Here is a 20,353-nt window from a genome sequence, read left to right as displayed (position 1 = left end):
GGGGGACTTTGTGGATTGGTGTTGGACATAGGAGTTAATGGGTTATGTTGGACTTGTGGGCTTGGGCAGCACTGGGTTGGGATGTTTTCTTGATGCACACTTAATCTTTATATAAAACTCTCATACATGAGTTTCTGTGGATTTGTTTCTTTAAGTACCCAGACTCACACAGGAAGGGAGGGCACAGTAGTGGTCCAGTCTCCTCATTACAGCGCAGCCATGTACAGATTCCCGTCACCGGCCGGACCCTTCCCTTAGTGATCCTTACATGGCAAAGGAACAGACACTGGGCCAGTCTGAGGTCTCATCCTAAGGGATTCTTTCGGCAACTCACCTTGAACACCCCACCCCACCACCCACTGCCATCAAGTCAACTCTGATTCTGAGTGACCCTATCGGGCAGAGTAGGATTGGTTTGCATTTCTGAGATTCTAATCTATGCTGGGGCAGGCAGACTCATCGTTCTCCCACAGAGTTGCTGGTGCACCACTTAATCCACTACACCAGTAGGGTTCCAAAACAATAGCCCCGTCTTACAGAGAATCCATAGGGATATGCTGAGGTTGCTTTGTGCCAATGCCCTGCTCCAAAGCCCGTGCTCCTGACTGAGTGCCCTGAAATGCCTTACATTTGCTTCCATAGCAGCACCCCCCTCGTCCTTGTCCCATCCCAGCCTCTGGCCCAATTGCACTGCCATCCTCCCCAACACTGCCGCGTCCCGATGCCCTCCCAGTCCACACCCAACTCTGGCCTGTGACTTCACTGGAGGAGAGAGTCTGCCTTGGTGGCCTTCCTTGCCATCTCCCCGGGGTTTTTATCCCGAGCCTGATAGCCACGAATACACAGGAAGGCTGCAGGCTTGAATGCTAGCCTCCCATTAGAAAGACCTGCAAGTGTTTGTAGAGTGCAGAGGGCTGTCATTCTCTGTCCGTTCGCTTAGAACCTACCCTTGTACATCTTTTTTCTAAGTAAGGAAAAGGAGAGGGAAATCCCACAGAAACAAAAATCGTGTTCTCTTCCTTCCACTAAAGGCTTCCTGAGAATCAAGACCTCTCAAATGGATTAGAACTGGGCCATCTCAGCAGGCCCTTCTCTCTCACCGTCTTCAGAGGGAGGCCTGTTGGAAGCACGCCCGGAGGGGGGTGAATCTGAAAGGCATTCAGTGGGAAGCAGCACTTTTCCCTTGGGTAGCCTCACAGATGCATGGCGCGGTGACCTTAGCTTGCTTTAGAAAGCAAAACAAAGTGAAACTTCCTTACAGACCTGGAATGTGATTCCAAACCACTTGGTGGTTTTTAAAGTCAGAACTCAAGTCCTGTTTCCTCACCATCACCCAAAAGGTGGTTCAGGGGCAGGAGATACCAGAATACAGGAAAGTCCATCTTGCTCCTCCCTCTCCTGGCTAGGCCCTGCCACCTGGGTGGGTTAGTTGGCTGGTTGGCTGGTTGGTTGCTGGTTGTTGGCTTGTTGGCTGGCTGGTTGGCTGGTTCGTTGACTGACTGGTTGACTGGTTGACTGACTGGTTGACTGGTTGGTTGACTGACTGGTTGACTGGTTGGCTGACTGGATAACTGGTTGGCTGATCAGTTGGTTGGCTGGGTGGTTGGATGGCTGGTTGTTGGCTGGTTGGATGGCTGCTTGTTGGCTTTTTGGCTGGCTGGTTGGCTGGTTCGTTGACTGACTGGTTGACTGGTTGGTTGACTGACTGGTTGACTGATTGGCTGACTGGATAACTGGTTGGCTGATCGGTTGTTTGGCTGGGTGGTTGGATGGCTGGTTGTTGGCTGGTTGGATGGCTGCTTGTTGGCTTGTTGGCTGGCTGGTTCGTTGACTGACTGGTTGACGGGTTGGTTGACTGACTGGTTGGCTGGTTGACTGTTTGGCTGGTTGACTGTTTGATTGGTTGGTTGGCTGGGTGGTTGGCTTACTAGTTGGTTTGAGCTTGCATGCATGGCAGTAAGGTTTAGAAGGCTGAAGATCATCCTTTATCAGTGCGTTCTTTGTGCTTCATGGACTCCTTCCACAGACAGCAACAGAATGTAACACAGTAAGAAGGACCAGCCAAAATCAGGTGTGAATTCTGGCTCCACCCACGGGTAGCAGCATCACTTCTGGTCAATGACTTAATTTCTCTAATATCAATTTCCTCATTTGTTAGTTTCCTGTCAATAATTGCCCTACTTGCCTGACAGTTTTGCTGGACATGAAAAATGTTCTAAATATGTCTGGCCTTGACATGACACTCAGTTAAGTTAGTCCCCCTCCTCTGGCTACCACTCCCCCAACAAGCCAAGGTCCTGAGAAGGGCCCTAGGGTGAATGAAGCAGAGCACACAGTAAAGAGAGGGAGGTGACAGGGGCATGAATGGAACAAACATCATGGCAGGGGTGTAGCTCAGGGGTCCAGACAGCATTGGGGCACTCTGGGGAACAAAGGTCTCTTTCCAGTAATGTGGTAGGGAAGACAGAGACACCTTAGATTGGGCCCTCCATGCTGAGGCAACTGGAATGCATGCTCACAAATACCCCCAGGCAGAATGACGCACCTCAGGAAATCCAGCTGCTTCAGGAGCCCAGACTTCTCCCGCTGCAGATTCTCCTTCACACGGTACACTTCCCTGCAAGGGAGGCAAGCACAGGAGTTGTGAGTGACAGCCTGGGGAGGGGAGGGAACTACCAGGGTGTGACGTGAACTTCCAGATCAGTTGCCCTGCATTGGGCACAGAAGGACTTACGGACAGTGGGCCATCATCTAGAGAACACCTAATATATGCAGGTTTTCCTATCTACCATCTTGGTAACCTCACAGAGAAGAGTTGGGAAAGGAAGGGAAGAGATAAAACAGGAATTGGATGACTTTAGGAAAGGAGGGGGTTGGTGGTATTACAGACATTTACAGACAATGACAGTCCAAAGGGGTGGATAGCTCTCCAAAGATTAGAGGCAGACCATGGCCATCCTGGGATGCTAATCAAAACCTCTCTTCCCAAATTCTCCTCAATCCATCACCACTGTGTCATATTGCCACCTGCACCATTTCCCCAGGTACCAAACAATCCTACCTTACCCAGACTTCAGGTGAGTCACAGTCAATGCTCTCCTCCAGCCTGATCTTCAAGGATGTGTGTAGAACTTCACACACACACACACACACACACACATTTTGTCCTCCCTCGCCCCAAGGTGCTGATTTTGTTTGTTTTCAAGAGCTCTGGAAGAATCTCTCCCCCTTCTCCAATCCCCCTCAATGTCCAAAATATCTTCACAGTTATCTGGAGTGTTCACTGTTAGGCATTCCTTTCTTTGACTTGTGTGGTTAGGTGCCATCCAGTTGGTTCCGACTCAGAATGATCTTGTGTACAACAAAATGAAACACTGCCCAGTGCTGTGCCTGCTCACACTGGTTATGTCTGAGCCCATTGTTGCAGCCACTGTGTCAACCCCTCATGCTGATGTTCTTGCTTGTATCCCTGCCCCTCCACTTTCCTGCCCATGCGGTCCCTCTCCAGAGACGAGACTCCTGATAAGATGTCCAATCACATATTTCTTTGAGGATGACTCATCTCTGGCCTGGTGTGTCATATGCACACACTCATTGAGATCATGGTGTGAACGCGTGATCATAGCAAGAATTTGGGGGAAGAGGAGAGAGAGACGCAGAGAGAACCTTCCGGGCTGACCACGGGGCAGCTTAGCCTGGGAGTCAGAGTCTGTGTGTTCCCTGTTTACATCTGTATCCTCAACAATGTGCTCAGCATGGGTTGTGTTGTGGAATAACTTGTGTTCCCTCAAGGTACATATCAGGCCAGACCTTCCATTTTGTAATGTGATGCAATTATCCTCTTGTGTTGTGAAGTCTACCCTCTATCCTGTTGACAATGTGCGGCTAGTGTCAATGATGCTAAAGACACAGGATGGAATCTAGAGGACTAGGTTGTCTCTTGAGTCCATCTCTTTTGAGATATAAAAGAGATTGAACAAGTGAGCAGAGAAGAGGAGGCTATACCGCCAAGGGAAAAAGGGTAGGAGTGAAGTGCACCCTTGGACCCAGCCTCCCAGAGCTGAGAACATCCAGACCCAGGGGAAATCTCTTATTAAGTCCCATGGAGACCTCTAGAGAATTCTGGGGCCGATGAAGACCCTCCTTCTAAACCGGGAGCCAACAGAGAGAAAGCCTGCCTCAGGAGCTGGCACCCTGCAGGTGGACGTCAAGCCAACACATATTTGAGAGAATAAATGTATGTTTGTTAAAGCCACTTACAGGAAGTCTAGACCACCCAGGCAGGGCTGTCATCAACATCCAGTCCCGGGGAGGGAGGGATGGAGGGAGGGAGGGCAAGAATGAGGAAGGAGAGAGAAAGGAATTCAGACAAAAAAAGACAGAAGGGGAGGTGCCCTGCACCACGGTAGAAGAAAGGAAAGAGACCAAGCAGGAGTGTGGTGACCTTGGAAAACTTACTTAATTAAGCAGACTTAATTTCCTAATTCTGTCACGATCCTCCCCCTGTATTCTTCATCGTGATTTAGAGAAAAATCAAATTGTCCCTGACTGCCAAAGTCCCACATGTCCAGCCACAGCCCGGTTTGCACCACACGGGGAGCATCTCCCAGCCAACGGCAACCCCACTTACTGTGGGCTGCTGGGGTAGCATGCCCACCAAGCTGGCCCAGGAGAGTCACCCCTGTGCCACCTCCTCAGTGACTTTACAGAGCTGGTAAACCCCCCGTGCCAGCACACCGGGTCTGTAGGACTCCTCCACCATCCTGGTAATAACCTGCTTCCTTCAGAGGCATCTGTGTGGTTTTCTCTTCCCCATACCAAATAATTATAAAATCCATTTGCAACCATCGCGGACTAAATCAAATTCTCAGTTCACCTCCGACAATCCTAATGAAGCAACAAAACTTCCCTGGCTCCTGCAGAGCTGCAAACTCCTAACATTTTATTACCAATTATATTTAATTTCAACTTGAGGGAAAACAATGTATTTCCCATTATCCAAACCAAGCTCCCAAAGCCCTACTGACAGCTCTGCTCTGATTGGTACTCCATAAGTGGGGCCACCTGGCTCTGACACTGAGGGGCTCCTGTCCCCAGCTTTAGGGTTCATCTGACTCAACCTTGGGCAGGCTTCTCTTGAGGGGCAGACAGCGTCTCTCCTGACACAGGAAACTGTTCATTGGTGACCAAACGTCCAGGTTCTCACAGGGTGTTGACTGAGTCACCAATTCCTACATAAGAAAGTGATCCGGTCTGCCTGGACCCTATCAATCAGCACCAACACCAAGGCAGCTACTGGAGCTAGACCAGCACTCACACTCACACAAATACGTTGTTGCTGTATGCTGATGCATCAATTCCAACTCGGAGGCTCCATGTGACAGAGCACCACTGCCCCATACGGTTAACTTGACAGTCATTGTGGTGGTTACAGAATCTGGTGCCAACTTGAGCTATGAAAAGTGAAGGGGTGGAGTCTAACCTGTCAATCAGGTCACTATTTGATGACCTCATTTGGAGGCGCTATGGAGATCAATGGCTCCCTGGAGGTGGGACACACACATTCTCTGCTTCGTATTGCTGATGACAAGACACATGGAGCTACTCTAGAGCCCTGGAGCTGGAGGAGCCACATGGAGACCCTGCCAGTGCTGAGATGCTTCTACCACCACTGGATCCACAAGACTTCCCACCCACTGACTGTGATCTTTCTTCCTGCATTCAGTGTCTTTGCATGTCCTGCATGCATCTGAAAAATTTATAGACTGGTAAGAGACATATGGGCTAATATGGGATTTATGGACTTAACCTGGACCAGGATGGGGTGTTTTCTTAATGTACAATTGCTCTCTGCTATAAAGTTCTCTCGTACACACATATCAGTGTCTCTGGATTTGTTTCTCTGGTCTACCCAGACTAACACAGCCATCTTCATGGAAACCAGGGACAGGTCTTTCTTCCCCAGCGCCGCAGCAGGATGACCTTTCAGTCAGCAGCCAAGTGTGCTTCAGTCATTGTGCCACCAGGGCTCTGTATATGGGCACATACACACACGTGTGACATGCTGATGCAGAACCCAACCCAAACACTGCCATGGAGCCGAGGCGGACCCATAGTGGCCCTAGAGGGAGGGGTAGAGCTGCCTGTTGGTTCCCGAGGCTGCAACTCTTTGTGGGAACCGAAAGCCTGGCCTTTCTCCTGCAGAGCAGCTGGGGTTGCTAACCCCCGACTTGAGGGCACAGCCCAACACAGGCATAGTTGGATAAATATATATCTCTTTGGATAAAAGTTTCTACAAGTATATGCGGTGATAAGCATTTTTTATGTTGTCCAAAAGAAAAGCACTCCTGGAAAAAAATGACTTAGCAAAACAAACAAACCAAAAACCACAGCGAAGACAACGAAAAGACAAGCTACAAACCGAGAGAAAATATTTGCAAAACACATTTCTTTTACGGGCGCGCTTATTTCGCGTTCACTTTTCATCACTCTGTCCTTGGTGTGCTCCATCACACTCGCAAATATATCCACAGCAAAGGCAAAGACACAGAGCCACACGTTCTCTATCCAACTGACACCCGCATCTGCGCGCATGCGCCCACTCTCCCCGTCCCACCAGCTCAGCCTGCACAGGGTCTTTCCAACTGCTGACCTTGTTATTAACAGCCCAGTGCACAACCCACTATGCCACCAGAGCTCTCCAGAGGATGGATGAAGGTACTATAAAGTCCCATACACGTTGTGGAGGGTTATTACTGGCTTCTGAGCAGCTAACCGAAAGATCGTCAGTTCAAAACCACCAGCCACTTCAAGGGAGAAAGATGAGACTTTCTCCTCCTATCAACAGTTACAGTCTTGGAAACTCACAAGGGCAGTTCTACCCTGTCCTCCGGGGTTGCTATAAACCAGAATCCCCTCGATGGCAGCGAGAGTGGAGTTTGTTCTTATTATCTCTTACCTTCCCCTTCCAGCACGTGAACACTAGAGTGGTCCTCTAGTCGGCGACCTGACCTCTCCCTGCCCCCTCCCCCCCACTCCCTCATGCCAGTAACCATTCAAGAAGGCTCCTTTTAGTGTGAAAACCTGTCTGTGACATCTCATGCTAGGGACCTCATACACATTTGTCCTTTTGTGACTGACGGACTACTTTCACGCCGCAGGACGTCCTCCGCATTCATCCGTGAGAAGACCTGCTTTGCAGATTCATGGGTCTGCACGGATGCTGTGCAGTTTTCGCTCAGTAGGATTCCATTGTGTGTACGGACCAATGCTTGTTTACCCATTCTTCCAGCGACGGGCATTTAGGCTGTCCCGCCTTTTTGCTATTGTGAAGAGTGTTGCCGTGAACATGAGTGTACCTATTCCTGATGCGGCTCTTATTTGCCCAGGACACACATGAAGCAGAGGAGTCCCTGGGTTCTAAGGTTTCTATGGTCTCAACTCTTTGAGGACACATCTGGTCACTTTCCACCGTGACTGCACTGTCCCTGCCCACCCCCCTCCACACCCCCAGTGTAGGAGGGTCCTAGTCCCTCTGCACCCTCAGCAGCACGTGGGTGTCTGCTATTTTGAACTGAACTGAGCTGTTAATGCTGGGGTGAGGGGATAGTGCAGTGCTGCTTTGACTGACAGCTCCCAAATGGCTAATGACTGTGAACACGCGTTCATCTGTTTGCTGGCTGCCTTCTTGGTGACGTGGCTGTTCACGTCCTCTGCTCAGTTTTAAATTGGATTGTCTTTTTTCGTGTGGAGGTGTCAACATGTTTTACACATTTTAGATATCAGTGAGGGGCCCTGGGGGTGCCATGGGTACACATTGGGTTGCTAACTGCAGGGTCAGCGGTTCAAAACCACCAATCTCTCTGCAAGAGAAAGATGAGGCATTGTACTCCTGGAAAGAGGTACCGCTATGAAAACCCAAGGGACAGTTCGGCCTTGTCCTGTAGAGTCTCTATGAGTCTGCACTGACCCCATGGCAGTGAGTTTGGCTTTGGCTTATAGATGTCAGTCCCTTGAACATCTATGTCATTACCAACCTCCCATCCCCCACTGTGGGTTCTCTTCTAGGGAAATCTTTTGATGCTCCTACATATCTAAGTTTTAAGTGGTCCCAGACATGGAATTTGTCTTTTGCTGTTTGTGTGTTTTCAGTCATGTTTGATATTTCTACCACGTATTAGGGACCCTGGGTTTGTCCCTATTTTTTCACGGAAGATCTTTATAGGTCTAAGTGTTTACATTTGCGACTTCGGTCCATCTCGAGTCATCTTTGTGTACGGTGTGAGGCACGGGCTTGTTCTATGCTGCTGCAAGTGGGTATCCCCTTTTGCCAGCACCGGATGTCAGAGAGACATACATCCCTATCCCCGTTTTGCTCAAATATCCCATCGAAGAATATGGATCATGTGAGAGAAACTGCAGAAAGGTTCACATCCTCAGGGACTCCAAGGTGTTTGGCTAAATGGAGGCTGGATGACCCCACCCCCACCCTGGCCCAGAACTGCTGCTCTCAGATAATTTTTAAACCTCCCACCAGAAATATCCCCTTAAACCATCCTAGAACCAAACCATCAGTTACAGTAACGTATGCCCTGGCAACAGTGCGTGACTTGTTGGGCTGCTGACTGCAGGAGAACCACTCCCACGAATAGTTGACAGCACTGGAAACCCACAGGGGAAGTTCTGTACCCCGTCTTAGAGAGTTGCGATGTAAGTCAGAAATTAATGCAGTGGCAGGGAGGTGGTTGTTTTGTGGGAGTTAAAAAAAAAAGTTGACGTTGAGCATTTTGTCCTTTAAGAACTATCTAGTTGGGATCAAGCTGTTAAGAACTTGACTAATTAGATAAGAGTCTTTGGGACTGTGTTAGCCTGGGCAGACTAGAGAAACAAATCCATAGACACTCATGTGTGTAGGAAAGAGCTTTATAGACAAGAGCAGTCAAATATTGAGAAAACCTCCCAACCCAGTCTAGATCAAGTCCATAAGTTTGATATTAGCCCCCGTGTCCAATACCAATCTGTAAAGTCCTCTTCAGACTCAAGGAACACATGCAATGATGCCAAATGCAGGAAGATCACAGGCCAGTGGGTGCAATGTCTTGTGTATCCAGTGGTATAAGCATCTCAGCGCTGGCAGGGATCTCCATATGGCTTCTCTAGCTCAGGTCACTAGCATAGTTCCCTGTGTCTTGTCAGCTGCTATGTCTCCTAAGGAGTGAGCAGAGAGAGTGTCTCCCACCTCCTAGGAAGAATACAGGAATTCCCAGAATCCTCAGGAGAAACCCATACCCACACAAAGGCCTCATTGTCTATCACCTGATTGACAGACTAGAATCCACCCCTTCACCCTTAATCCTCTCAAATTGACAATCAATTACACAACTGCCACAGGGAGCAGTGAGTTCAGGTCCCTGAAGGAGGACAACTCCGTAAAGGAGGGTGAGAATGGATGCATATCTTGAAGAATGTCACCAATGTCAACGTCATGCAGAAACTTGAATTGTGTATGTTTTTGTGGTGTTTAGTCCCAACAAAAGGAACCCTGGTGGCATAGGGAGTTACACAGTGGGCTGCTACTCTCAAGGTTAGTGGTTCAAAACTTCCAGCCTCTCCATGAGGAAAAGACAAGGCCTTTTACTTCCAGAAAGAGCTACAGCCTTGGAAACCCAAGGGGACAGTTCTGTTCTGTCCTAAAGGGTCATTTTGCAGTTATGTAAGCTCCTGCCAACTTGAGTGAAGGGGTGGAGATTGATGACCTCATTTGGAGGGACAGAGGAGATAAGTAGCTCACTGAAGGCTAGAACCAATTACTCTCTGCTTCATATTCCTGCTGCCAAGACACATGAAGCCATGCTGATGGATCCAGAGCGCTGGAGCTGGAGGCATGTGGAGACCCATGCCGGCACTGAGATGCTTCCATTGGACCCACAAGACTTTCTACTCACTGGCCTATGATCTTACTGTATTTGGCATCAATGCATGTGTTGCATGAGTCTGAAGAGGAATTTATAGACTGGTATCGGACATATGGGCTAATATCAGACTTATGGATAACTTGATCTGGACTGGACTGGGATGTTTTCTTAATATATAATTACTCTTTATATAAAGTTCTTTCTTATACACATATGAGTGCCCATGAATTTGCTTCTCTAGTCAGCCCAGACTGAGCTAGTAAGACATCATCAGTGTTATGCTTTAGGGTATTAATAAACACATTATAAAGATTAGAAATCAATAACAGGATATTGAAACAAGGAGGAGCATATAAAAGTATGATCTGATACTGGCAGGATCACTAAAGAGATAGTAGCTTCATGAGACTCCCAGTTAGAATATATAGACCTTGGCAGGTGATCAGAGGAGTACCATTGGTTTCCCAAGGCTCAGAACCAGTTAGAAGTAGGAGGCTGTAGGCCTAGTCATCTAAATGGCATCACAGACTGGAGGAGAACATTTAAGGTACATAGAGAGCATTAGCCAAAACAAGGCTCCAGGAATTGCTGGAATACTGATTGAAACGTTTCAATTCAATTCAGTTCACACTAAGCTGATGAGGCACTGTAAGTACTCACTAGTCTATACTAAGGAATTTGGAAGACAGCAACCTGGCTAAGAGATCCATATTTATACCCATTCCAAAGAAAAATGACATCACACTCCTGGTACCAATTGTGTTAGGCAGAATTCTCTAAAGAAACTATATATATATATATATATATATATATATATATATATATATATATATATATATATATATATATATATGATTCTCTAAAGAAACTAAATATATATATATATAGGTTTATACAGCAAGAAGGGATATAAAAGTTAATTAGTCCAAACAGCAGTACAAAGGGTTCAATTCAACTTACTTCCCTCGAACAGTTAATATACTAGAAGCCCTTCAACTCACATGGGCTGCTAGGTCCAAGAGCAAGGAAGCAGATAACAGAGTCCTCCCTGGAGCAAGGCAAGCAGAATCTGCCCACAGGCAGCAGGCAGCAGAGTGGGTCAGCAACAGTCAGTAACTCGGGAGCTTAGGGAAGCAGGCCTGGATGGGATATTGTACGCAAGCAATACAAGGCAACAGGACCACCAGCCCCAAGCTCAAGTGATGTATACACCAGCAGCATGGCAAAGCGGTCTTGAAGGAGCATCAAGCTCTAGTGACACGGGTTGGGTTAGCCCACAGGTAATGTTGCTCACAGGTTGAGGCAGAGAACTAGCCAAAGCAGCAGCATGCATGCTCCAGCACACTCCAGCATGCTCCCATCACCAGAGAGCAAGACAGGGGGGTACAGGCCATGCTGAGCTATTTATCTCTTTGCCCGCCAACCAAACTGAGACCTGATTAATCCCACATGTTCCTATTGTCCTGGTTGGCACAATAAACCTAAATAAACAGGTTGTTATGGGTTAGAATCAACTCAGTGGTGGTGAGTGAGTCTCAAGAAGAGGGGGTTGCCCATTCAACCTGTCAACCACTCTGCTTCCTGCCTCTGGGAGAGAGCTGAGGCTGTCTGCTCTGTTGTGATTTGTGGTCCCAGAAACCTCAGGGAACAGTTGTGCGCAGTCCTATAGGGTCACTGTGAGTCAGAGTTGACTCCGTGGGGGTGGCGGGTTTCATCTTTCAGGAGGCACACCACCAGTTCTTTCTCTGGTCCCACACACTTTGTGGAGCCCCTCCTATAGACTGTATCCCTGGAAGGACCCGCAAGAAACTGACTGTTGGTGGGGTGCCCTTATGTTGGTGGGGGTCCACCCGGGGCCATAGGGGAAGGCATATCCCCTTTTCAGTATATAACCTTTGTACCTTATCCTAAACTAATATTCAAAATTCAAGTGAAACTTTAAAAATAAATAAATAAAGAGATGGTGCCTGTTGGCTGACCTCCACCTTTCTATTTTCTCTCTCTACTCGATAGTTCTTCCTTTATCTCACTATAAAATCCAGTTCTCCTTCCCGGAGCAACATTGGCGAAGAGGAGAGTTGATTTCTGCCCATTCATACGTCTAGCTGGTAAGTGCATACATCTGTTCACCTCTGAACTCTGCCCTTTCCCTCCCATGGCTCGGATGCAACATTAGCAGCAGGATACTGAGAGGGTGTACGGTGGGGCGGGGCACAGAAATGCGTGCCGGGGACCAGGTCCACCCCTATGTTCTGGCACTCACTAGCTGTGTGGCTTTGGGCCAGTAAGGACACCTCGCTGAGCCTCCCTTCCTTCACTGATAAAACGAAGGAGCAGGATTACTGCAGCGAGGTCCTCCCGGGACCACAACTTGGCCATCGCCATCCTAGTCTGCAGAATTTGGGCCCTGGCTCCTTGGGCCGGACGCATTGTCTTGAGCTCCAGCCAGCTTTCTGGCTGCCTAAAACACTGCAAGCTTGTCAGAAACAAGTCAGGAAGGTCCCAGAGTCATATTGCTTACCTCCTCCCAGCCCCACCTTCCCCGTCTCAATTCCCCGTCCCTAGGGATTAAGCCTCTGACTTGGTTAATTAAGATCAGACTTCTGAGAGATTCTAATCCTCTGCTGTGAGTTGGTGCTTCTGCAATGAGTGTTGCCTTCCCCTTACTGCCCTAATGCCTGCGCCTTCAGATGTTTGCTGCTTTCGCAAGTGATTGGACTCTAAGAGTCGGGATCTTTAATTCTGTTGGTGGAGCTAAACGCCTGTGTCTTGTTGACCTGCTCTCCATGAGGAGGACGTGATTTCGCTCGTGGACAGTGAAACACACTGTCCTTGTGCACTGGTCCTACAAGTTGGGCTGCTGACTGAGAGACCAGCAGTTCGAGCCCACCAGCCGCTGCACAGGAAAAGATCCGTCCTCTGCTCCCTTCGTGGTTTACAGTCTCAGAAACCCAACAGCAGGGTTGTTATTTTCTGTCCTAGTCTGCTCCACACCAAGCTGAAGGTAATTTCTTATGACATTGACTGCAGGAATGCTGTCATTCATAGTGTTTTTATAAAAAGACTTCATTTTTGCTACCCTTGATAGACCTTGGGTTATCATGTTACAGTATTGAAATGCATCAACTTATTAAAAAGAAATGGATTCTTTTATTAAAAACTAGAGAGAATGGAAGGGCTTAGTTTGTTTTGAGTTTCAATCAACTACTTTAATACCTTTTTAAATTGTTTTTTTAACTGGGTGAATTTTAATCGGGTAAAATTTCAAATCCAAACTCATTCCCTCCTTCCACCCGAGGCAAGCAGGACATTACCCATGAGCCAGCCAGGCAGAGCAGTGTGACTTAGTCCTCTAGACCTGGAGACCTGGACTCTGTTAGAAGTCAACAGAGTGAATGGCTTTCACTCTTGTGCAAAGGGACTTGCACACACTCCTATGTAAAGCATGGAGGGACCCTGGTGGTGCAGTGGTTACAAATTGGGCTGCTAACCACAAGGCCAGCAGTTCGAAGCTACCACCAGCTCTGCAGGAGAAAGATGGGTCCTTCTGTTCCCATAAAGAGTTACAGCCTTGGAAACCTACAGGGACAGTTCTGCTCTGTCCTACAGGTTCCCTCTGGGTCAGACTCGACTTGAGGGCAGTAGGTTTGGTTGGGTCATGTAACGCACTAAGCTTCACATGGGTAAGACTGTCTTTCCTGATAGCAGACTTTTCCTGATAGCTGGCACAAAGTTGAGCTCTTTGAAAGAAAAATCTATGAGTAAGTGAATAAATGAGTGAATGCTGGCCAGTCCTCCTCTTCTGTATATTTTGTCAAGGGAATAGGAGAAAAATATTTGGATGCCCAATATAGGGTAAGAGTTGCACATCCAGAAGATATAAAGGACTTCTACAGCTCAACAATTAAAGACACACAACACAATTTAAGGCAGGAAAAGGCAAAGAAGTTGAATAGACATTTCTCCCATGAACTACATAAAAGACCAATAAGCACATGGCAAGATGCTCAACATCATCCAGAACCAAACTCCCTGCCATCGCATCCATTGTGACATAGCAACCCTATAGGACCGCATTGAACTTCCCCTGTATAAAAATGTAACTCTTTATGGGAATACAAAGCCTTGTCTTTCTCCTGCAGAGAAGCTGGTGATTTTGAACTGCTGACGCTGAGGCTGGCAGCCCAATGTGTAACCACTATGCCCCTTCCAAAAACCAAGCTCACTGATGCCAGGTTGATGCCAACTCATCAAGACCTTTGGGGGCAGGGTAGAGCTGCCCCTGTGGGTTTCTGAGGCTGTAGCCCCTGTGGGAGTGAAAAACCCCATCTTTCCCCCTTGAAGCAGCTAGTGGTTTGAACCACTGAACTTGTAGTTAGCAGCCCGATGCATAACCACTGCACCACCAACTACAACTCAATGAGATATGCTGCTTCTCACCCACTAGGGCAGCTATTATTTTTAAAAGGAGGAGAAGAAGAAAAGTAAAACACAAGAGGTAATGAGAAGGTGGAGGAAATCAAATCCTCATATATTTCTTGTGGGAATATAAAATGGTACAGACATGGTGGGAAACTGTTTGGCAGTCTTTCAAAAAGTTAAGCATATCATTATCTTGTGATACAGCAATTCCACTCCGGGGCACATGCCCCAGAGACTTGAAAGCAGAGACTGCAACAGATATACCCATGTTCATTGCCTCAAAGGAGAGAAATAACTCAGGAGTCCACCAGCAGGTGCACGGATAAGGGAAACGCAGCATACCCACACAATGGAGTATGACTCAACTATAAAGAAATATAAAGTCCTGGGAGATGCTACAACCTGGATCAACCTTGAAAACACGATGCTGCGTGAAAGGGGACAGACAGAACAGGAGAAATACTGCTGATCGCAGATGTTCTGGAGCCAGCAAAGCTGGGTGAACCTTGGAAATGACTGTCCTGAGATCATCTTGAAAGCCTTATGAGAGCTGGATTGTACCCCTTGACCTCTTCTTAAAACCATACCATAGTTTAGCTTAGTTAGTCAAGAACGTCTGCCCTGAGCGTTGTGCTCTTTCAAGACCTATGTCTATGGGATCACCTGGAAAGGTTAGATAGCTCATGGGAATGGGGAGGAAAGAGTCAGAAAAGGAGGCTGAGAACGGTCACCCAACTCAAAGAACACCATCGGTGTCCCTGAGTTGAAGATGCAGGACGTGGTGAGTTGGTGTGTGTTTTGCCGTGTATATTCTCGACAGCAAAATAAAATGGAAAAGAAAAAAAAAAACCTCCTTGAAAATGGCCATCTAAGGCACAACTATTGGCCTCCGCTCATCTAGCACAAAAGAGAAAGAAGGAAATCAGATACTCAGAGAAGAAGCCATTCTACAGGATTGACAGTCTACATGAACCATGACTTTATCCCCTCTACGACCATCAGAATTCGGTGGTACCTAGTGGATGCAGGGCCACAATAGAGTATGCTGGTGGTCCAAACCTAATATTCTCAAGGCAAGAGAAATGGCTGGTCTCAGGGACTCCCCTAGATTAAGGTCGAGAGGCACCCCTTGACCTTGCCTCCGGTTTGCCACTATCTAGCAAGGTGAACCCAACAGCCGGGGACTGGGAGCAGTACACTGGGAAACCCTTCCCCGAGGGACATGGCTTTTGCTGGCTGGGCCCCCAGTCTAATCAGAGGAAGACCTATCAAATAAAGGGGCAGGTAGAGAGCCGGAATGACGGGATGGTTCCACTGGCGTGTAACAGACCTGCCAAATCCACCGCAGGTCTTCGAAGCCTTCCCCGCTTCTCTCTAGTCTAAGTGACTAGTCTACAGCGGTCAGGGCTGCTCCACCCAGCCTCTGCTCAGAGACCACTTGATGTGTGTGAGCTGATTGATGCCTTCTTGATCATCTACATGGGAAGTCACCGTGGATACCAGCAGAACAAATCAGCTCTGTCGTGGAAGAAGGGCAACCAGAATGCTCCTTAGAGGCAAGGATGGCCAAACTTCTCACACTACTTGGGACACGTGGTCAGGAAAGATCAGTCCCTGGAGAAGGACATCAGGCTAGGTACAGTAGGTCAGCCGAAAAAAAATAAGCTAAGAGGAAGCCCCTGAATGTGACGGACTGACACCGTGGCTGCAGCACTGGGCTCAAACAGAACCGTTGTGAGGCTGGCGAGGGACCGGGCGGAGTGGCATTCTGCTGTGCTCAGGGTCATTCGGAGTCAGAATCGACTGGACGGACCCGGCGACAGCAGCACTTTTCCGAGGACAGACACTGTATCATTCATGTGGATCCCTTGCCCTGCTTGTCAGCATAGAGTCCTGCTCAGGACAGGCATGCTCTATTAAGCCAGAAGAGTGAAATCATAGGACAGGGTTGGAAGAAGTTTCGGAGAGCGGTGGGGCCTGAGTGCCCATTCCCTAGGCAGGAGGCACGGTCTCCCTCCATGAGCGGGGATGTGGGCTACTGCAGAGGGGGGCGCAGGAGGACCCGGAAGGAATGCACCCAGAAAGCCCCCACTCACATCTCCTTCTCCTGGTGCAGTCTGCAGGCATCCTGCTGGAGGCTCTCCAGCTGCCGCTGAGTGGCCTGCAGCTCGCGGGTGGTCTGCTCCAGCTCCCGGGCCAGCTCCTGATTGGTGAGCTTCAGCTTGGTGTTCTCAGTTTTGGTCTCCTGCTTGTCACTGTGGAGAGAGGTGCACTGGCCCTCCAGCTGCAGGGGAGGAGGGGGGACGGGGAAGAGAGGGGGGTGGTGAGCCATTGCCACCAACCAGGCTGACCCACCTGACCTGGCCTTGCCTTTCCAACTGGTGGGCACCCCCCCCCACTGTTCTACCTCAGGGCCTTCAAGCCTCATCCTGTTTCCCAGTCCTCACATACTAACTTCAGCAGCCAGGAGGAGCTTGGGGCACATCTGGTCTCTCCACTAGCTGCAGTGGGCCACTAAGGAGCCCGGGGTGAGCAGCTGCGCCATCCAGGGACCCCCAGCAGAGGAAGTCCCACAGCCCACAGTGCCTTTCATTCCAGAGCCAAACCCATCTTGAGCTCTACCGGAGCTCTCTCCTGCTGTCCTGAAGTCCCCTTCTTTTCCCTGGCCCTTTGTGGAGACGGAGAGCAGCTGCGGGGCCTTTGCCATCGCAGACCCTCCTCAGGCCTGATTCCTGAGAGTAAACCCATTGACTGCATCTCTCCGTGGAATATGCTCCTTATTCTCCCGTTCCTTTAACCCACGGGGGCTGCGGGGGGAGCCAGGACCCCTGGGCATCCTTTGGGAAACGGGGAAAATCAGGTCAAACGGAACGCATCTCTTCCTCGCACCCCCAAAGCAACAGGAACAAACGCACGCAAACGGGCGGCCGTTTGATCGCCCCAGCTTTTCCAAGGGGGCGGGGGGGGGCCAGTTGAGCCTAACGGCCTTTCTGAGCCTCTCACTGGAGGAAGAGCCAAAGCAGGGCAAATGCGTCGTCATGAATTTAGTCTGATGAACGTGGCCAGGAAGGGGAGGAGGAAGCCACAACACGGAATTTCGTGAGTCTCAAGAGGCCCCTATGTAATCAGGCAAGCATGGCATAATTAAATCGAGTGGCAATCATTCATTTGAGGGATAAATCTAATTGGTAACAGCGTGATGCATAACAGGGAGGAGGAGAAGAGGCAGCAAGATGTGGCTGTGGAAGGGGTGGGGGAAGGCAAGCTGGCAGTTCCGGGGGTTCGATTCAGCTTGCTGCAGAAGCAAAGTGCCCCCAGTCCACAGCTTGAGGTGCAGCAGGGGTGCGGCTCTGCATGGGGTGTCTTGTGTCCACAAGCATATTTTCATGTGTTACTAACAATAGTCGTCTCCTTGCAAAGGGAAGCAATGTGTCTGGGTCTGTCCAGGGGTGGGTTCCAGCAGGGACTGTGATGGCCTGGCCCCTCTCTCCAGTGAGCCCTTGCTTTGCAGAGGAGGCCCCTGTGTGTGACGCTTGCCCAAGTGACCCATCTCCCTGGGGAAATCGGCCTGACTTCCCTGCCACAGTGGGCCCCGCCCTGTGTGCCCCCTGGGGGCTCGGGTGCATCCGAGAAGATGCTTCCTGTGCCACCTGCAGGGTGTGGGAAGGCTCTCGAAGGAGACTCAGGACCCTCATCCAGGATGGACAAATGGACTTTGAAGATTCTCTATCCGTAGCCATCCGTAGTCTCTCCCAGAACCTCAGTGACTACACGGTGTCCCGTCAGTCCTGGAGCCTCTCTCCCTCCTTCTACAGGTCGTGAGACACAGATCCACGGGTTGGCAGGCTGGGGGTCCTGCGTGTTAAGTGTAGGAAACTGCAGATGTCTCATGGGGGTGTTTTTGGAAACTTTTCCCAGCTCAACCTCTGGCATTGAAGAATTAGAGGAGGTTAGCTCAGGGCCATGTGTGCTTCCAAATGCTCTCTTGCGTAAAGCGAAGCGGGTCTTCTTGGGTTATCAAAGAACGCTGCAGCGAGCGCCAGCGAAAAGCCGAGAAAGACCAGGAGCACACGGACAGCAGCTTACCCTTTTCTGTTTCTGGAGGAGCTGCTCCACTTCCTGCTCCTTAGCCGACAGTCGCTGCTGCAGGTCCTGACTGAGCGCCTTGAACCGCTCTGTGTCCTGCCGAGCCACAAAGGGGACTTGTGAAGCCCAGATGTCCCTGAGCTGGACATGTCCCCCCTCACATGAAAGCAGCCTCCCAGCAGATCCAGGACACCTCGTCACCATCTCAGAGCCTCGGAGGCGAGGCCCGAGCCCACAGCATCGCAGGCCTTCCACGGCCACCCAGCCTGCCTGCAAACAGGGAGACATGACGCAGGCTGGGTTCACACGCTGTCCTCCACCCAAAGGAGGTGCTGCTGCTAAGGGGGGGCAGGTTTGCAGGGGGATGGAGGGAGAGCGAGGGCAACTGGATAGGGAAACGGATTTGAGGCCTAATCTCAGGCCTGTGTTTTCTCATCTAAAAACTGGAAGACAGGATGAGATTGGTGGGGTAGGGGGGTGACCTCTGTGATCCCTCCCATCTGGAATATTCCGTCCCATGTTGGATGCTGTCATTTCATCCCTTTACCTCCCTTAAATGCCCTCGAAACACAGAGGGGCTACTTCTTTCTCTTGAGGGTCTGAGACAACACCCCCCTCGCAAGTTTTCCCACTGAGTTTTCCCCAGTCCTGGTTTCTCCCCTCCAGAAACCCCCTTTCTTGAAAGCACCCCGCTTCAGAGTTGGGTCGCTGAGGGCCTGACTGCAGGCATGACGAGAGTTGACTGGAAGAGGAGGGGCACATGGTTGGTACCAGGAAGCAGGGCCCCCACAGAGGCAGGTCTGGCTTTAAGGGCCCTGAGCTGGGGCCTGGGCATTGGCCTTGCCCAGACAGCTAGCTGGCAGGGTTGTCCAGGACAAGCCCCCTATTCTTCTGGATTCCCATTCCTTTGTCCACAGAGTTGAAACAGAAACACCTGCTCCTGCCTCCTTGGGAATACCAGCCGCCAGGTCTGCAGTTTGAAACCACCAGGCGCTCTGAAGGAAAAAGACCGGGTTTTTCACTCCCATAGGGTGAGCATCTGGGGAACCCCCAGGAGGAGGGTCGATCCTTGTGAGCCATGGAGTTTGGGTTTCCGTCTCCTTGAAGGGGTCCTGGTGGTACCGGGGAAGCACTCAGCCGCAAACCCAGTGGCTTCACCTCCTGGACTTTTAGGGGTGTATGTAGGTAGGGGGGCAGGTGGGAGGCCTTACGACTCGCTCTCCTAGCTGATACAGCTTTGGAGCCCCTGGGAGCAGTTCTGTTCTGACCCACAGGATCGCTATGAGTCAACATAGATTCTGTGGCACTCAGCACCGGGCCCCCAGCCCCACAGCACACCCCCTGCCTGAAGGGGGAACGGTGATGCCGCACAGGAGATGGGCAGAAACTATTCTCGCCTCTCTAGAACTCCCTCCTGGCGTTCCCTGGGCTTCCTGTTGGCATGGAGTGCCCCTTTTCCAAGGGGGCAGCCTGCTGCCAGATGCTACCCTCCAGGGGCCGCTCTGTATGGTTAGCGCATCTGGCAGGTAGCTGGTAGCTGCAGCAGAGCACAGAGGCTGCTGGTCCTCTCGGCTTAATGCCCAGCTCTCTCCTCTGACTCACCTTCTGAAGAGGCTACCTGGTTCCTCTGTGCATTTCCAGGCAGATCAGGGAGAGGCTGTGACTGGGTCACTGCACCACATGCTGTGCCGAGGGGAGCTCTTACAGGGCAGCCCCCCGCTTGGCATGTTGGTCGCAGGGACTCTGCACTGTACAAGGTGCACCATGTCAGCATGTTGAGTGGTCTTAGAACCCCTGTGCTCACCTGCCGTCCCCACCAGGGCCCCGTGGGAGTCTTGCTGGCCGTGCCAGAATGTGGCATTGGGGGGAGGGGTCCAGTTTCCTGAGGAGTCCTTGGGGAGGGAGAACGGGGGCGAAGAAGCCCGGCTGCT

General features: G+C 50.2%; 1 protein-coding gene across 1 annotated transcript in view; it reads right to left on the bottom strand.

Moving 5' to 3' along the window:
- CRACR2A (calcium release activated channel regulator 2A) overlaps window positions 1–20,353 on the bottom strand; it is a 96,395-nt gene that overhangs the window by 45,430 nt on the left and 30,612 nt on the right. Inside the window, exons 6-8 of the mRNA XM_075553385.1 lie at window positions 18,423–18,518; window positions 16,433–16,620; window positions 2,546–2,617 (exon numbers count right to left, since the gene is read on the bottom strand). Coding sequence (XP_075409500.1) covers window positions 2,546–2,617; window positions 16,433–16,620; window positions 18,423–18,518 — 356 coding nt within the window. The remainder of the gene's footprint in view (window positions 1–2,545; window positions 2,618–16,432; window positions 16,621–18,422; window positions 18,519–20,353) is intronic.

Source organism: Tenrec ecaudatus, chromosome 6 (genome assembly GCF_050624435.1).
Source record: "Tenrec ecaudatus isolate mTenEca1 chromosome 6, mTenEca1.hap1, whole genome shotgun sequence".
Taxonomy (NCBI): Eukaryota; Metazoa; Chordata; class Mammalia; order Afrosoricida; family Tenrecidae; genus Tenrec; species Tenrec ecaudatus.
This window is presented reverse-complemented; position numbering and strand designations above follow the sequence as displayed.